The following is a 19,687-nucleotide window of genomic DNA, read 5'->3' as shown; positions in this document are numbered from 1 at the left end:
TTATATATGGAGGAAGTCTTTCACCGGGAAAATATACTTATAATTTTTTTAAATTCAAAAGTCAAAAGTCACAATGACAAGAAATTCACCCGTGAAACCGCGATGTCCCTACATTGAGTTCTGTATATAGTATCAAACGAATAAATATTCGTAATTTAAATTTCGTATCTGCGTACGCGCCGACTCATATGTGACGTCATCAAATGACTAACAAACCGGTAAACAGCCGATATGTGGACATCGATGGTTCACGGAAGTTATGAATCCAAGAAATCACAACTCATCGGTTTCGGTACATTTCATCACTACTTGACCGTACCTTTACTTTCGCTGTGAGAGGAGGTCAGATTTTAATATTTATTGTATGTTACCGTTTAGTGGTAAGTGGATAAAAATACTACTCAAGAACAGAATGTAATAATATAGATTATATCCCTTAATAAAGAATTTATGTAGTATGAGACACTTTCTTATGTTTAATATCCTTGTAGGGTTAGTTTAATTACTTATTTGTTTTAAGTTATGGTACTGCAGACAATATAACACGAACTAGTATAGCAATACTGGTACGTGATATATTATATAGGAAGTGCTGCCAGCATTAAATTAAAGGGACCAAACTTTTTAAATTTATTTTCTTTTTATTAATTTTTAATTATTTTTATTTTTACTATGTAGGTAAGAAATACTATTACTACTACAATTTAGATTAATAAGTGTTCCATATTTGCGCGTTTTTAAGTACGTTGACGGACCGACGAAGAAAATTTAACAAAATTTCCATTTGAGCACTTAAAGGGGTATCAAACGTAAATAATAGCGGAAAGCATTTTGTATTTACTTTAGTATAGGTAAATAGATAAGATGACATAGTTAATGCGCTGTTATATAGTTTACATTCCTAAGATAAAATGGCGGTCAATCATGAGCGAAGGTCGGAAAACAACAGAATATAATAACAATAGAGATAGGAAAATGACGCTTAAACCTAGAAAGTCACTTAGGGCCCTAGTCTGTTCCAACGAAAAGCAATATAAAGAAATAGTCTATTGTTTCCTATATTTTAAGACAAAAATAAATCTAAGGCCCAAAAACAAAGGCAGAAAATTTACCCTCCTCGTTTGTTCCATGTCATAAAAAAAGTGTTGTACTCTGTGGGTTTATTATGGAACAATAAAATGTCATCACACAATGCTACAAAAATGTATGTGTATTTCACGAGTTCTTATTCTGGGTTGTAGGCTTCTAGACGTTTTTTCGTTAATATCCATTATAAGTCGCGATTTTAAACATATAAGTTATATTTTTAATCTATGGGTTAAAATCCGAATTATCTATGAAGATTTTTCTATAGACTAAAGAACGCGTGTGAAATGAATGCAGAGCAATACATAGACTAAGAAATCTATAATAACATTATTTCATTGCAGTGAAAAGAAATTTATTTAAAGCCTTGTTACTTTTATTATATGTCCTTTATAGCCTTTTGTGACGACTGAATATCTCATTAGTGCGAACTTGAACTAGAACTTATTTTTATTGTATTGATGGAGATGTCGACTGAAGAGTGCCACGACCTCTTGATTTGCAGTGTAGACCGAGGAATGTACTATCTATCAGACGTTTTTACTTTTTATAGCGGCCAGTGTTAGCAAAAAGTTCCATCTAAAGCGGTTATATATAATTTTTGTTGTTATTATTAATATTACTTAATAATAACTATACGACAATTGATTCATTGAATTTAATCTTAACATCCTTTTTTTAAAACATTAACTAAGTCATAGGTATTTTAACTTCAAATTCATAGATAATTAAAATCATTCACGAACATTCTACATGAAAGTTAATTTTTATGATTCCTATTTCAAAATGGAAACAAATTACAAGTCGAAAGAAATACAGTTAGTATGGAGACTTTAATTATAAAAAGTGCAACAATTATTGCTTTGCCGTTTGTAAACTGCCGACTTCTCTAATACCGAGTGATTATTTTACATTGGAACTGTTACATAGATCTACCGCAAAAGCTGTACATTACGTTAAAATATATTTATTCACTTTTACACCTTACAAAAAAAAACGTACGATTGTCTTTTTTAGTTATAATGTATCTATATATAAATAGGCACCCAAAATAATTATTTTGTAATGAAAAAAATAATTATTATATAATAAATAAAATAATACAATTTAAAGTTAAATTATAAAATTTAACTAATGTTTTAGCGTGAAATGATTTAACAATCAATAAAGCAATATTTTTGAATACCTTAATAAATTGATCCGAGCAGTGCCCTACTGGCTTCAGTGTGCGACTCTCATCCCTGTGGAAGGTTTGACTCCCGCTGACCAATGACTTCCTCTCTATGTGCGCATTTATTTCGTTCGAACGTCAAAGGAAAACATCGTGAGGAATCTTGACAACGTGTGTCAGGTATAAAAGGCTGATCACGCATATTAGATTGACAAATGATCATGAAACATACAGAAATCTGAAGCCCAGACCTAAAAAGGTTGTAGCACCAATGATTTTTTTTAAATAAATTTTCCACTAAATTCTTGAAACAAATCTATTTAGTACGCTAAAAAATCAGCCATATAATCTAAAAAATAACTACCGTATTTATACTGTAATTCTTGTCTATGAATATTATAGGTCTGCAACAGCACTTCGTGATTGATGATTGGAAAAATGCACTTCATTCCCGACTCTTGCGCAACCAGTAGTGCGTCCTGTTTTTCGTGTGCTAATTATGTTCCCAGGTTCGTTTTAGATAATGTATGAAGGGTAATTTAATTTTATCTTTTCTAAAAATGATTGTGATTACTAAAATATAAATTAATTATTATCAATAATGTTCGTAATAATTGTCGAGTAATATTTAAAATTCATAAATTACGTTAAAAAACGTTAAAAAGTTTGTTCCCTGTGTACCTTTTGGCAGTATTTTCCTTGTGATACTTATACATTAAGAATAGCACCAGTATTTACAATGTAAATATGATTATATTTTGAAAACTAAATATATTAGTGAGTTTAACCCAGAGAATAGCTTTTTTTTAGAATTTGGTTTTGATAGTTAGCAACTTATTTAACAGTCAGTTCTTTTTTTAGGTCTAGACCTCAGATTTCTGTATCTGTTTCATGATTATTTGCTAATCTAATCGACAAGTGGGTGATCAGCCTCCTGTGCCTGATACACGCCATCGACTTTTTGGGTGCAAGGCAAGCCCGTTTCGTCACGATGTTTTCTTCATCCTTCGAGCGAATGTTAAATGTGTACATATAAGTCGATTTTCCTATAATTAGGTATTCAAAAACATTGCCTTATTTATAATTTAATCATTTCACGATTAAACAGCACTTAAATATTATATTAACATATGTTTTTATTTTATTTTAATGATTTATTTATTGTAAAATAATGGTTTTGGGTTGCATATTACACTTCATATTATATATCAGCCAAGATCTTCACTCAAAACCTTTTATACTGTTTTCCTACTAAACTTCGGTTTTCGGATAGGATTTCTTGCTATCCGCGTCTTGATAGCTTTGATTACTGTTCTTGCGGAGCGCGGCTGGCCAGTTCTTTTCTTGTCCTCAACACTGGAGACTTCATTGTACCTATCAATAGTACACAAACCTAAGCCTTATATTCAATTTTTTAAGCAACTTGAAAATGGTTCTCGAACAGCTATTCGGTTTTACTTTCAATGTCCACTCCATCGTGAAAAATTACGGAAAGTTATTGTTTTTTTGTTTCAAAACTATAGTCGAACATTCAAAAATAGAATGCAATAATTTAAAAGAAAATCATGTTCGAAATTTAAAAATAAAGTGCCAGTGACAGAACTTTGAGAACAACTACGTACATGGTATAATAACCATAGCACTAAATCACCTGCATCATGAGCATAAACTACACTCTACGAACATCTCACTTTTACACACACATATTTGAGCCGTTTAATTTCCTGAAAAAGCGGAATTATGTCATTTCCAGCTTAATAATATCCTGACATCTGTCAGGAATCAGGATATTATTGAATTCCAAGCTTGCGTGTCCCACTTTTCCAATACGCCATTAACAAAAGATCCACTTATCATTGGAGAAATCATCAAAAACTGATAAATGATTTAGCTTATTGTTTACTCCCTGCGTTAAACGAAAGTTTGCCTTTCACTAATATCTTTTGACTTAGATCTTCCGCGAGATAAAATAGATCGCATTGGCCGAACAGTGAAGCGGTCAGCGAAGCTACGGCTGAGTGAAAATAAATCTTCAATTGGGTCAATCAAATGCCACGCCCGCGGGAAATATTAAATTTTTAATTGCAGAAAAATTTCCTATACAAAGATCTTATAGGATTGTATTAGGTCATAGCAATAGTCTTATTCTAAAGCTGAACCGAATGTGCGTGTATGTAAAAAGTTATAAACGATTGGACTGATTTTAATTGCTGTTTTGTGTATGTTTGTGATTAAAAAGTGTCGGGTCCACTAGTGTTCAAATATAATTTAAGTTATTATCAAAAGCTCTCTTATTCTCGTAGAAATATTTACGGTGCAAAAATAGGACAGGAGAATTCATTTTACGAGGATTATTTTGACCATAAACGAACAAACAAAATATCTTTATTCATCTAGGCAAACAAGTACACTTATGAACGTCAAAAAAATTAATTGTAAATTTACATTTACTACCAGTTCGCAAGTCAAAGGCATACGTTGCTATACTCTGAAGTACTATAATTATTTACGTCGCAATAGAAACTGATTTTCCTCTCTTTAATTGTGTTTGAATTATATATGTTTGAGGATAAATATATAGTTTGTGTATATTCCAGATGGCACAGTTAATCACTGTGCGGCTGAACAAGTCTGAACAACAACCACTCGGCTTCAGGCTGCAAGGCGGGAAAGACTTCGGTACACCGCTCGTCGTTCAGAAGGTATGTTTAATATAGACGACGATATAGAATATATTTTCGAACTGTTAAACTTTCTGCTACGTAGTTCTGCACTATGCACTTCATACAATTTGATACTGATAAAGACATTACATTTTTTTAAACATAAATCACAGACGATAGAATATTTTAGTATAACCTTTTTGATGATATATTTAACCTAAATCATAGATTATAATTCACGTAATTCTATTATCTGTAGTAATAGTCTTTATTTGTTTGTATATTTATTACAACTTCGTTGCATACAGAAATATAATACAGTTGACGTAATTAAATAAAAAGGAGGGCAACTGTCGGCCTTATCGCTTTCGAGCGATCTCTAGACAACCAATGTGAGAATAAAATTAATAATAATAAATTAAATAGTGCAAAAATATATGAGACATAACGTATGGAACTAAACAAATTAAAATGTATGTAACGCAGTTAACACGATCTTATTAAAAATATATTACATATGAAACGCGATAATTTTAGATCCATTTCACATCACTTATTACGAATGATGCGATGTGGAGAGGTAATTATATTTTCAGACATTATTCTTAATTTTCTAGAACTTTATGTTGCCATGCATAAAAAATATTTTTACATCATATTGAGTCTATATTAGATCAAGTCTTAAAGTCTCTTTATTAATGTAGACACTAAGTAGGCGGGACAAATATTTAGTTATTCGGTAAATGGTAATTTAAACAAGTTCTGTTGCTTGTTTAAACACAATGAAAGTGTTATGTTTGACAATACTTTACAAATTTTTAATCTGTAATTCATATAGTTATTTGCTATTTATTCCTTTGTCTCGCTATAACTGGCGATCGGCTTGACCGATTTCACTAATAATGATCTAAAAATATTTGTAGAAGGCCAGGGAGTGTTTAAACGTTGGGAAACATAAATAATAAGTAAAGAAGAATACTAAAAAGGTCAATTGAATATCCAAGAAAAACTGTATTTCCATAGCTGGGAAATATTTGATGATTTTGTATAATTAGAAATAAAAAAAATCATTTATAGAGATGCCTTCAGAAATTTGTGTTTCATAGCATAGCCGCTTTGGTCTGTTTTAAAAAAATTGAATCAAGTTTTGTCGCAAATATATTTTTGTCTTTGACATTCTAAATAAAATTATTGTATTTACATGTACAGTACGAATTAAATTATGATCTTATTATTGAATAAGATCATAATTTAATAAAATTAATTATCTAAGCTCTTTTCAATTAGCTAAAAATAGTTTTATTATATTCGCCCCCCCGAACTTTTTCGCCTTCATGTCTATTTTACTTAGCCTACATTTAGCTATTATTATACCCAATAGACTCTTCTCTTTTTCGGAATAAAAACCTTCATATTTCAATAATTAAGAAAACTTAATTTCTCCGTCTTCGAGTTTTTCGCATAGCAACATATTTCTCGATTCATTTTTATAGATAAGTTCTTCTTCTATAGATAAGTATTCTAATACTATGGACAATGCAAAAGTTGTGTAGATTATAAAGAAGGTCAATCAACTATTGAGAATAATAAATAATAGACGCAGGTCTGGGCTACCTTTCAACGTTACCGCCCAGCTAGCAAACAATTCCATACACCATAGCCAATAGATCGATGTCTGTCTAGACAGACTATAAAAAGAATAGTAGATGTATGCATTATGAAACAACCAGCAAATCAATACGTGCAAGACTAATAATTATTAGTCATCAGATATACATGTACACTGAAAACAGGAAAATACAGCTTGATTCATGAGAAATATAATTTATTATTAAAAATACCTAGTAATGCACGGAATTGTTTAAAATTAAAAAATGCTTAGACATTATAACGAGTAAAGGAAAGTTTCTTGCCAGTTTTTCTTGCCAGCTCTACGCTCTTGACTTGCGAACTGGTAATAAATGTAAATTTAGAATTTTTTGCGACTGAGCTACTAGCTGCTGTGGTCTTTAATTTGGTAGCAGAATGACCAACGCTGTGGAGCAGACGTGTTATAATGCTGAGCCAGGACCAATTACAACCACAGCACACACGCATTATATACTTAAAACGTACCTTGTTCTTTTAAAAAAAACTTATCTCTCATTCTTTTTTCTTTGATTATTGTTATTATGTGTGTAGTGATAAATGTTATGTCTATGTCTAATTTAACTTAGTTTCTGACGTTCACAAGTGTACTTGTTTACCTATATGAATAAAGTTATTTTGACTTTGACTTAGTAGTGTACCAAATCTCAAGGCCGTCTGCATAGTTAAGTGTTCATGGCGGTTTTAACATCAGGCTGTCCGTTTGTGTTCTTTATTTTAAAGAAGTATTTGAATTTTTTTTAGGTATCTGTTGCATTTTTTGGTAAAAGCTTTCCCCAAATCCCGCCATTCCTGTCTGCAATGTGCCACTCTGCCATGTACCTGCTGTTCCATAATTTAGTCAGCCACCTTCTGAGTCCGCTTTTTAATTTACGGTGCCTTGGTCACCAATTTATTAAATTTCAATTATACAAAAATCTTTCCTAATTCTATCAAGTAGAATATATCTATAAATATATTTAACACTATTGTATTCAATCTAAATGTATACAAAGTTTAACATAGGTATTTTAACGACCCGTTACGCGCGATAGCAAACAATTGTTTTTTGTTTGTCAAAGACAAACGGTTGTTTTACATTTGTCACGTTTTATCAATTTCCAGTTAGTATTTAAGTGGGTGATTAGTTATAAGGAGCTTTTACCTCTTATTAACTGTTAAATGACCTCGATATCTTGCATCACTTCATTCATTATTAGTATTTTGACTTAGAACATTCATTTAAAAAAAATCCACTAAAAAACAAAAGACGATGAAAATTAAACGTCCTTTGTCCTGGCCTCAGAGTTCTGTATTTGTTTACTTTATAATCTTCCCTAGTTATTTAGCTCTAGTCTTCTGTGCCTGACTAACTTTGATTATTTGTTCTTTGACAATGTTTTGGCCGTACGAGTATAAAATAGAAAATTTGGTACATAATTCCTTCGAAATTCTTTCGTATTGAAAGTAAACTCGTATAATAAATTGGTATTGAAAATATTTGATATTTAAGAAATACAAAATCTGATAATTCCTTAGAGTCCTTTAAGAAAAGAGCATACCAATTCTTGAAAGGCCTGCAAAGGTAATCTAGCAATGTATTACACTTATGGGCCTCCAGCCCGTTTTCCCTGGTAAAGAAAAAAAAAACCAATAATGTCTTACACTAATATTAGAAGTGTAAGTGCCTGGTAGTACCGGCGACCCCAGCCTGATGCTTTCCTCGACCAACAAAAAGTATCGTAGTAGTAAGAAATGCTGCCAGCGTTGAAGGAACACTGCCACACAGATCAAACTTTATAATTTCTTATTATTACTACGTAGGATTAGAAAATTGTAAATACCGTATATTTCATTGTTATTTTAGGTTTTAATAAACGATTCATATGGTTTGTAACATACATAGTAGATATATCCTTATATGATGTGAAGTTTAATAAATAAACACTTATAATTGAACTATACACAATATTTGCCTCCGAGCCTAGATAATGATTAACTAAGGTAGACGTGACAGACATTAATAAATTGTAGCCCAATTAAATTCATATTGCTCGGTCAGCTAATAAATTGTTTATCGTCTATCTTATTTCATTAGTAACGACCTATTTGGCTCATGGCAACTAGATCTTACTTGTTTGTATACGACGGTTATTAAGATAAATATTTGCGTGTTCATAGCATAGGTGTAATATAAATCAATGTACTCGCCTATACGTGTTGTAATATTTTATGATCTCCAGTACAGAGATGTGCCAAATAGCTTGGCTGGAAGTCGTCGATACTTAAGTTCCTTTGGTAAATGTTTAAACCTTTTTGTAAATATTGTATATACTATTCTTTAGTATAATTGTTTTGTAGTAATCTATGTAAGCTGTAACGAAATAAATATCAGATTGCTATGAGCAACAGGTTGCTTGAACATAATAATTGTAGAAGTTACAAATTTAATTTAATATAATTATTTGTCAAATAGTATGGAAAGAAGTACAACAGGAGTTAAAAGGTAAAATAAAATTAAGCGATATTCAAATAAAAACAAAATTAGAACGAGAATCTAAAGTAGAGATCGACTGGACAAAAGAGACTGACAGAAAAGAAACAAGTGAACAGAATGGTTATGGTTGCAATGGGAAGTAAGAGAGGCACCAAAGAAGATGGAAGGAGGATACGAACTGCTAGAGATCGCCTAGATTAGAAATAATTATACTAAAGATATAGCCAAAGATAGAATATATATTTATATATATATATATATATATATATATATACACAAACAAATTTAAACATTTACGAAAGGAAAAAATATTAGATACATTTAACTCAGTAAAATCTAATTCGGCTGTGTTGTGTGTTGGTATGTACGTGAAAATGTGTGTGTTTATGAGGCAGGTGATATAGCGCTATGGATATTCTTAATACTCCTGAATGTTCCGAGATAGCTTAGATATTAGGAACTAAATATAATATATTACTTTAGGCACATTAAGGCCATATCCTGCCACGAATTTCAGTGTCAGTATCTTGGGGTGGACTGCGGTACGCAATGGAGTCGCCGGACCGTTATAGCAATTAGTTATATAAATTAATTAATGTAATTTAATCCATTTTTTCTGATATGGATTGCATGTGATAAAATATATCGAGTAAATTTCAAAATCATTTTCCATATACATTATCGTCATAAAATAAATTCGAAGTGTTAAAAATTGGCTGTGTTTGGATTTTTTTCTATCAAGCGAAGTTAATTAAATCGTATATCTTTCAACATACATAAACTACTCAACTACACCATATATTTTTTCAATTTACCCTACTTTAAGAAACGATGACAAAAAATGAAACGAAATAATGTACTTTTTCGAAGTTTGGCGACAGAATAGGTCCTTAACTTTGTTTAGCATGTCAGCAGTTTTAAAGAATTATTATTTTAAGAGGTTTTAGTTACTTCTCACTAAACAAATGCCTGATTGAGTCAGGTTAACGGAACAATAGCTCTATAAACCAATGTAAATGATAAATAAGTTCATGAGAATGAAAATAAATTACTTTCTTATCACGATCTGTCTTCCCACACATACGATTATGAGGATTCAGAAAAATCTATTACCATAAATAGTGATATATAGATGTGATCTATTGATTTAATAGTGTATTAGCATATACGTTAAAAGCGGTTTGGAGTTTTATGCCGTAAAGTGAGTAGCAACACAATTCAATATTTAAATTTTGGAACAATAATTAAAATATAGTTTAGTTAAATAAAAAACAATAACTAAAATATATTATTAAATGGAGTCCCTAAAGGCAAGCTTCCGAAGATACTACTAGCGTTCCCCCTTTGAATAGCTAGACAATTCTTTGTCCTGTGATATCGACTAACCTTTTTGCTGTTTCCTTAGAAAGTTTTATAGCACTAACACTCCACGGACCAAGGGTCTGGACACCGAATGGGACAGTCATATTCCGAGCCTAGAACCCTGTATTTGGATGATTTACCTTTTTCACACGCATCACAAGCCGCACCAGCTCTGTTGCTGGTTCCATGTAGATGGGAAGGGGCCAGTGTGTCTGAACAGGTTGTATCTCTATCTAGCACCCGGCCCATCGGTCATGGAGACAAACTCATACCGTCCGGTCGTTACTTTTTAATACTATTCGATTTAACGACACGACATTTTAATTTATAGAATATGGGAAAACGGACCATAGGCACTCACATTAAGAGCTCGTAAGTGCGTAGAATGTGGTATGATTTCGCAGTAAAATTAATTTCCAAAATATTTATTCAGTCCGAGACACCGGTAGACATAGTGGGCAGATATTATCATTAGTCCCATTTATAAATCAAACAAACAACGTTTTAGCATACAGCTTATCGGGACCTACTTCTTAGAAATCACAAATCATTTATGTCGATCGCAATGTTAAGAATGTTTGAATCGTCATGATGAGCAGAAACGGTACTTACAAAACATTTCGCTTAACCTTTGATCGATTTTAATTTGGTACATATGTGTTGTATTTTATTTATTATATGCAAGTATCTCGGACAGTCTCGAAACGTTATAGAACACTAAGGGTCTGTTTCACAATGTCCGGATAAGTTCCAAATAAGCTATTTATTACTTATTGGTAGGATAAACGGTATTTTTGCGTTTCACGAATGTCAGATAGCGCTATTCGTCGTGAAACGCGAAGTATTTTATTTGGAACTTTTATGTTTCGAATAATTAATGTGTTGCATACCTATTTGGTACTTTATCCATACATTGTAAAATAGGCTCTAAGACTGTTAAAGAACTTTAGTTTTATAATCAAAATCTATACATAAATAATGTGTAGATCAATGTATTTCGCACTCTATGTTGTGAATTTTATTGTACGAAAACAAATGTGTATTTCGTATTTTATTATAAAAATTATAAATTTTTAATCACGACAAATGTTTATAGATAGTTTTCATATTGCTACTTTGTAATAATATATACGCCACTTTATATGCAACGATCACTATATAAGCCTTGGAATATGCTTAAAATGATGAAAAGAAAAGTAGTAAGTATCTTCCATAGGTAAATGTATTAAATATTTTTGATTTACTTTTTCCTATCGTCAATGTTTGAACCTTTCTTTACTTGTAAGTACATGTATTTCATCTTTGTCTATATCTTTAGTATAATTGTTTTAATATTAATTATAATTTTTGTTAGCTGTAGGATTACGAAATAGATATGACAATATTTCAGTGTAATCAAAAAATAATAATTCGATTCTAACTGTTACCAAGGATATATAAAAACTAATATTAATTTAAATTATTTTAGAAATTAGTTACAAATTACCATCGTTTTTGTAACTGATATTATCCATATGGTTTAATCCTAGACGGTCGCATCCTACAAATGATGATGATGAATGATATATACGCTTCCGTATATAAATATTTTGTTTAATGGGTCATCGGCCTTCTAATTCCCGGATCTGCTAATCATTGCAAAAACGCTTTGTTAGCTAAAAGGCTAAATGGAACGGTGGTATCTGATGGATTGTTCAGATAAATGTATGTGGGCGATGGCAAAAAATTGCGAAAGATTTAATCCAGCATAAACATCGTAACAATTAATCGATGAGCTTCGACTGATTTTGAAGATTTTATTGTTTTAGTGATTTTTAGAGGCTATGATTTAGTTTCCTTTTTATCTGTATTTGTCTATGTCTATAACAGGCATTCCTACGTAAGGGAGCGTTGAAGTATTATGTAACAAAATTTTGGTGTGTAATGTTACGATGCGGGGAGGGGATTTAATTATGCGTTATTGTTAATATTATATTTTTCGACTTTTCGCTACTTTACAGTACAGAAATGAGTAGACGGTTAAAGAGAACTAGAGCTTTTGACTTTTCTGAATCTTTTTACCAGGTAAAATTTCAAATTGTTAAATTTCACAGCTAGCTACCGAAATACATTTCCTGTACTTATAATTCGTAAAATGGAATAACCCGTGATTAAACATTATCAATATGTTTATATTTACATAATATCATTTAAATACAAGTGGAAGTGATAAAGCACGAATATTAGAAGAATGACGCATAGACAATCTTGTACACACTTCCTAAATGGTGAATGATAATGTACGTAACAAAATAGATAAATCTATGACTTGCGATAGTTTCATAGAAGTATTATGTGAAAATCATACGTACAAATTTCGACTTGAGCTTGTAGCACACGAACATGTACTCCATGTAATGTCAAGGCTATTCAACTTCTTGACACCACGGGCCTAGTAAGAAGATTGAAAAGGAGAAAACCATTTTAACCAAACCAAAGAACAAGTGAATTAGTGTTAGTGCACGTTAGTATTAAGTAAATCAGGTTAGACTTAAATTAATTACTAGTCTTACGTTAGGCTAGATTGTAATGTTCCATGGACCATGATGTGTTAAGACACATGATTAAAAAAAATTGTGTGTATCTCCGAAGAAGTGAAATTTCGTTATGTAGAAATGAAAATAGATGTGGGTGGAAATTGTTTTTTTATGAAATCACATTGTTTCAAGCCAAACTTTATTAACATTTCTTACATTCACAATTGATCGCATCTTTTTATTACCAGTTTCGGGTGGAAATACCTCTACAATGGGATTATGATCACTTAAGTAATATTGAAATGTTCGATATAAAATAAAAAAAAAACAAACAGAACAACTGTACTTTCATACAATGGTAGCGTTAAACGTTTAACGCAACAATGTTGGAAGTCGCATTAGAAGTTGCACTTCGAATGAAAAAATAATGAAACATTTTTGTTCCCGTATTGTATATACGTTAACAATCTCATAATAAAGAACATTATTTTATCTCCTAAGTTTATGCGAACATGTTTTTGGTGACCATTGTACTTTTTATTCTACTCCATAGACGGCGATATCTTACCTAATAAGGTTGATATAAAGTTCATACATGGCGTATTGTGTTATTAATACTGTAGATGTAATCATTTTCACTTAAAAGGAGAAAAGTTACAATGTATGCTTAGTTAAAAATTTGTCCATCTTCAATACTTCACAGTTGCCGCGTCACGGTCGACATTCTTCATTCGGGCATAAATGCTTTTTCATCTCCTTAAAAAAATGTAACTTCTGGACAGACGTGCCATCCAATAGGACACATATAACTTAATATCATCTATATACTCATTTTATATACTCATTTCACTCATTTCATATACTCTTTTCTGAGACAATGAAAACCAAATAAGGTAACTAAATACAGACTATAATTTGCGTTAAATAAGGAAACAGACCGGAAGTCAGAGATTTAAAAACCCAAAAGGTTAAAGGAAAAACCCATTATGTACAGTAATTACTCATTAACATTTATGTATAAACGAATTGTGGATTATTGGTATATTGTTTCTATGTACCTAATAGTTATATTTAGGTACAATTTGAAGCATAACATAATATTATATTATATATATCTCCCAGCTATATAATAACAATAATACATATTTATATTATAATAATTAACTAATTTAATTTTATATTATAATAAAATATTAATCAACTAAAAAGGTTAAGTTCTCTTTAGGCGCCTTGAAGCTGCTGTAAATAAGTTAGTTTGCCTGAGCAAAACGCAAAAACTAAATTAAAATGAATCTATAAAAGAGTCGTAAGAAACGTCTTAAATAGTTGACGCATACAAAAATACATTTAATTATTTAAGTTCTATATTTAATTAGGTTCTAACGAATTCATTGGCTTGCGTTGTAGTCGATCATTTGCATGAGATGTAAGCCTCCATGGGAGGTCTGTAATGACTAGCTAAGACACTTTTTCTACGAACGACATTATTCAAGTACATACTAATAATATACAGGGGAAAGATTTGTATGTGTGTTTGTAACGAATTTGCTCAAAATATTGTATTGTGCGGATTTTTAAAATTCTTTCAAAATTTGAATGATACAATATCACTGATATAGGCTAATTTAATAACAATGTTTTTAAACACTTTACACTATTTACACTATTGCTAAATACACTATTTATTACTGTACGTTTATGCCAAAATATTAAAAAAAATATCCACCCGTGCGAAGCCGCTAGTCCAATATAAAGCACTCAAATCACTCATGGCTTATATTAATATTAAACCCAGAAGATATTATACATATATATGTATACTCCCATTCCCAAAGCCCAACAGACGATCAGCACGTCCGTTAGCGTCGTGGCTCCAGGTCAGATTAGAACCAATTTTAATTTGGGTCTTTCAAGAATAGAGCGTACTAATTCTTAAAAGGCCGCCAACGCACTCGCAAGCACTAAGGCATCAGATGAGCCTCCTGCCCGTTTGTCCGCTGTTCTATAAAAATCGAGCTATTATTCGTGATGAGGACACATATTTCATTAGTACAGAAGACACTCGATGTTTTAACACTCGTTTATTTGAATTTCCGGTCCCTTGAAAAATTCTCGATTGGATAAAATCAATGTTAATTGGTCCCCTCAGTAATTAAGAGTGGGTATAGTAACTGGCTTGCCATGCGATAATTTAGAGGTGTGGCTTCCTTACTCTCTATAAGTCATGTTAATGTTTGATGACGTCATGATCAAACTCTTACTTACTTCAGCACCACACTGGAATCATATGTTTGCATTCGTAAAATTAATTAATTAATTTATTGTCATTCGATATTATCTTACCTATTCTGCTATTCAGAGCACAGAATAATCCACCAGAAAAGATCTCTTTTCTTTCTCATTGATTATTCTTCAGTTATGTAACTAACCAGGTCCAGTATATATTTATGATAATGGTTATACATTTATACTTTCTAATTATAATAATTATTATGTTTAACGACAATGGTGTCATCGCGTGATAGTTAATAAGTCAATTATTTAAAAATAATTATTACTAACACGATTCGTTTGAAGAAATAAAAAACTTCATGAAACCGAATGATGAAATGCAGCCGAATACTTTAATTCGGCTGCATTTGCGACTGTGCAACTATCATCCATGAGGTCGTGTCCTATTCTTTCTTATTTCTTTCTTTTTCGAGTGCTAAATGATTGAGCCAACCACTACAGGGATGAGCGTCGCACGCTGAATCCACTAGGGCAATAATGCTTCGGATTGTCAGCTAAAAAGAGTGGCGGATAATTTCTGTTCTATTGAAAGTTCTAGTTCGGTCTACCTTGATTTGAGAACTGGCAGTAAATGTAAAAAATAGAAGCATTTAATGTTTTTCTTTTTTGACGTTCATAAGTGTACATTGTGTTAACCAATGAATTGAAATAACGTGAAACTATATAATCCGTTTTTAAGGGGCTAGATAGATTTATGCCTAGAAAGTTAAACGAGTTTAGCACTAATCTAATTATGGTCTAAATGTTCAGATACTTTTTCGTTCAAGTATTTTTTTTATAAAAACACTAACTAAAAGTTTACATTACCAAGAACTTTAACACCAATACCTTAACAATTAAAATTCCATCAGAACCAGTCTATAGAACAGCTGTTTAATTTTGTAAGAAAAATGACGCGTGCGCAGACGCTATTAAAAGTAAACAATAAAAATATAAGTGACCTCGCCCGACGGGACTGCATTAATCTCCAGTTCTTGTATTTCTACCTTATACGGCCTGCGCGTGCGCAAAGGGCATTGCCATAGAATAACATATGGAATATAACCCAAGTTCAAACTAAAAAGGTGTGCAAGGACAAACGAATAATTGTAGCCATGAAAAAACAAGATTTATTACATTGCTTCGTCTAATGTCTTTAGACGGTTTCTTCATATGACATTGAAGTCTTATGGCCAGTGTGTGTGTCTTTTCAGAAGGCCAAAATCTTTTCTTAGTCTTCTTTTGTAGCTTTGTGGTTGACGACTTGATGTCGTCTGTGTATAACCCCTAGATGGGGCAGAGGGCGGTACACGTCCTTCATCGCGTTTGGTCTTATTTCACTTCGCTGTAAGTCTTTCGGGCTGTTTTCCCTCATGTGTACGGCGCCAGGATTGCCTACGCTTCTGCTTTTCCTGCGGATTCCCATCAGCCGCCGGCTTCAGGAATTGGAATGTCTTTGGATTGCAAATAGCGGTTCATGCGGACGCGGAAATCGGAAGAATTGGTAATCAAGCTAAACAAAACAGACGTGGAAAAATGTATTTATAGAGGTCATATATACATTGGGCATGTATATGCTTTGTTAATTGAACATGTTGTATGCTTTAGTGATGTCATATAGATGAGACTGCATTACGTACACAGGTAACTTTTTTTTTTTTCTTATTCTATTTGGTATTTATTACATTCCTTTTCTCTATTTCCTTTGCGACTGAGGCAAACTAGCTGCTGTGGTCTCTGGCAGCATTCTGCTGAGCCAGTGCCAGTTACAGCCACAGCACACATTTATTACACATCTAAAACTAGCCGAATGAGAAAAGAAATTTTATTATTATTATTTTCTTTTTATTGTTTTTGACACCTAATTTTTTTTTCTTTGATTATTGTTATTTTGTGTGTGTGTTTTGTTTGTAATAAATGTTATGTCAGTCTGTCTGTCTATATTATATCTATGAAGATACAGCTGTAAAAAACAAAGCAAGGACAAACTTATTTAAAACATTTAAATCTGTTATTAATTGTGAAGCGTAAACGTTATCAAGACCACGATTCGAGTGAGTCATCGAAGAATCTGTTCGCTTGCCTAGGTCATTTCAATGATTTTTAACCTGAGAAACATGCTCAATTCTCTCATACATTCAAATGATATCAACCGTATAAATGCCCATATCTACAGCCCGTGTAATTATATCCGAAAAATTCATATAAATTTCTCTCTGGCTAACAGTTTTTGCAGCAAAATCAATAAGCCAGGAATCTATTAATAGACTTTCTGAAAGCATGGTTGTGGTCAATTCAGACTTGAATTCGGACAATTCGTCATCATTTAAGCTTATGATGACACCATTAGTTCATAATTTACGCCTATGACTTAATAATGTTTTGCAAGGATTAATAAATAGCAAAGGATTTTTGTGACATGACCAAGAGAGGCTTTTGTAAGCTAGTGAAACGTATATATTTTATTATAAATGTCAAAATCATGTTCAGAGCCTAGACCCATTTGCATGCTTTAGCTTTTTCAGCCGCATCACAAGGAAAAATTAAATATTACCTTTAAGTTTACCATATTAAGGGTCTGTTTTACAATGTCCGGATAAGTTCCAAATAAGCTATTATTTACTTATTGGTAGGATAACATTTAGGATAAACAGTATTTTTGCGTTTCACGACTGTCAGATAGCGCTATTTGTCATGAAATGCGAAGTATGTATCTTATACGGAATTTTTATCTTTCGAATAATTAGTGTTGCAGAGCTATTTGGTACTTTATCCATACATTGTGAAACAGGCCCTTATTATAAACATTATGAATAAAAGTTACTTAAAACACGTTTATTGATAAGTTATGTGGACAGTAAGAAAACTGGACAACGCAATGACCTCAATTGAGGAGGGGAAAGAATAAAAGTATGACGCGTATGCCTTTAACTTTAGTTCGCCATTTTGTGTTCGTTTCGTTTTGTTCTGTGATGGCAAATAAAAAAGTGAGAGTGACCGAAACCCGTTTAATGCGAAACCTTAAGGTTTAAGTGCTTAATTCTTATTAGGTTCGCGTTTTAATTGTCCGTGTAATTTAATACTTATTCGTTTAGGAAACAGGTGTTCATTGCTAATGAGAATTTTGCAGTTGTAGTTCCTCCTGTAAGTAGTATTGAACATAAACAGTTGTGTCTAGTATATATAAAGGGACCATTTATTCTTTGGATTAATTTAGGTCATATAATAAGTCGTTTTAATAAAAAACACTTTTTTAAAGTAATTTATTTAAGGGCTTAAAAGTTACGAAACACAAAATATGTATATACTTATAAATATATATATAATCAGAAATGGGACATTATATTAGGTCGAATAATAAGTAGTTTTAATAAAACAAAAATTATTTCGTTCAATTTATTAAAAGGATTAAAAGTTACGATCCACAAAATATACTTACCCAAATTGTTTAGTTATATTTATCAGAAGAACAAATTTAATATAGCTGGTGACGATTTCAAATATGAAAGAAACTCAGCTATGCTCAATTCTGGACAAGTTCAAGGGACAATTTTGCGTCCCACAGTTCATTTTGGGAACACCGGGACACGTAATTGGAAAAAGGGACAGTCCCGTTCAAAACGGGCCGTCTGGTCAAAAGTATATGCATATTTTTTATAAATTCATGACGTTCACCGTTAAAGAACTTTAGTTAATTGTTACTAGATACCTAATATGCAAATGCTGAGAATTTATGTAAATAAATATTTGTATTTCCTGTTGTTTTTGTCGTTTTCTTTAATCACAATCACGGGCAATTAAATATATTTCTGTGTTTTTTACAGTGGTTATTTAAGACGTTTTAGGCACGTAAATGTAATATTTATTTCCAGCGCACAAATATGCAATATTTACAATATATGTAACCTACATAGTAATCCCGTGTATTATAACCAACTGAAGAGTTGCACTGATTATTAGATTGTAGTTATAAAGACTAAAATACATTTTCGTGTAAGATATTGCAAAAATCATAAAATTTTAAGTCTGGACAAATTGTGATCGCACGTGCAGACGGTTACTGTGACGTCATAGTCGTTTCCTTCCGCCCCTCCCCACATTCCAGAGTTCGATACATTCCTGGCAAAAAATACTTGTTTAGCCTAGAATACAAGACCGGTCCGGTAACCTAGACTTGGGTAAAGGTTTAATTTAAAACTGATTACCTTGGTTATATCAGGTAATATTTTTGACTTTAACGTTGCTTTTATTTCGTTTCATTTTTACGTTTTTTTCTTCATACGATGCATATCTCTATCTAAAGCAAGATTGTTATTAATAACGTAACGTTATTAATAATGCTTACTAATCACTATGAAAAACATTAAAAAAAATTACTATTCCACTTATTTGTATTAAAAGTTCCTAAATTTGCTAAATGCAATATAAGTATGCATAATTTTACTTATTTTTGTTTTATTACATAATATATAGTTTATAACTTATTATTTGCTGA

General features: G+C 31.7%; 1 protein-coding gene across 9 annotated transcripts in view; it reads left to right on the top strand.

The window, feature by feature from the left end:
• LOC110998379 (PDZ and LIM domain protein Zasp) overlaps window positions 1–19,687 on the top strand; it is a 48,116-nt gene that overhangs the window by 10,312 nt on the left and 18,117 nt on the right. For all 9 annotated transcript variants that reach the window (XM_045630614.1, XM_045630617.1, XM_045630615.1 and 6 more), the window contains exon 2: window positions 4,855–4,959. In XM_045630614.1, coding sequence (XP_045486570.1) covers window positions 4,855–4,959 — 105 coding nt within the window. The remainder of the gene's footprint in view (window positions 1–4,854; window positions 4,960–19,687) is intronic.

Source organism: Pieris rapae, chromosome 12 (genome assembly GCF_905147795.1).
Source record: "Pieris rapae chromosome 12, ilPieRapa1.1, whole genome shotgun sequence".
Taxonomy (NCBI): domain Eukaryota; kingdom Metazoa; phylum Arthropoda; class Insecta; order Lepidoptera; family Pieridae; genus Pieris; species Pieris rapae.
The sequence above is the reverse complement of the archived record's forward strand: the minus strand, read 5'-3'. Positions and strand labels throughout refer to the sequence as shown.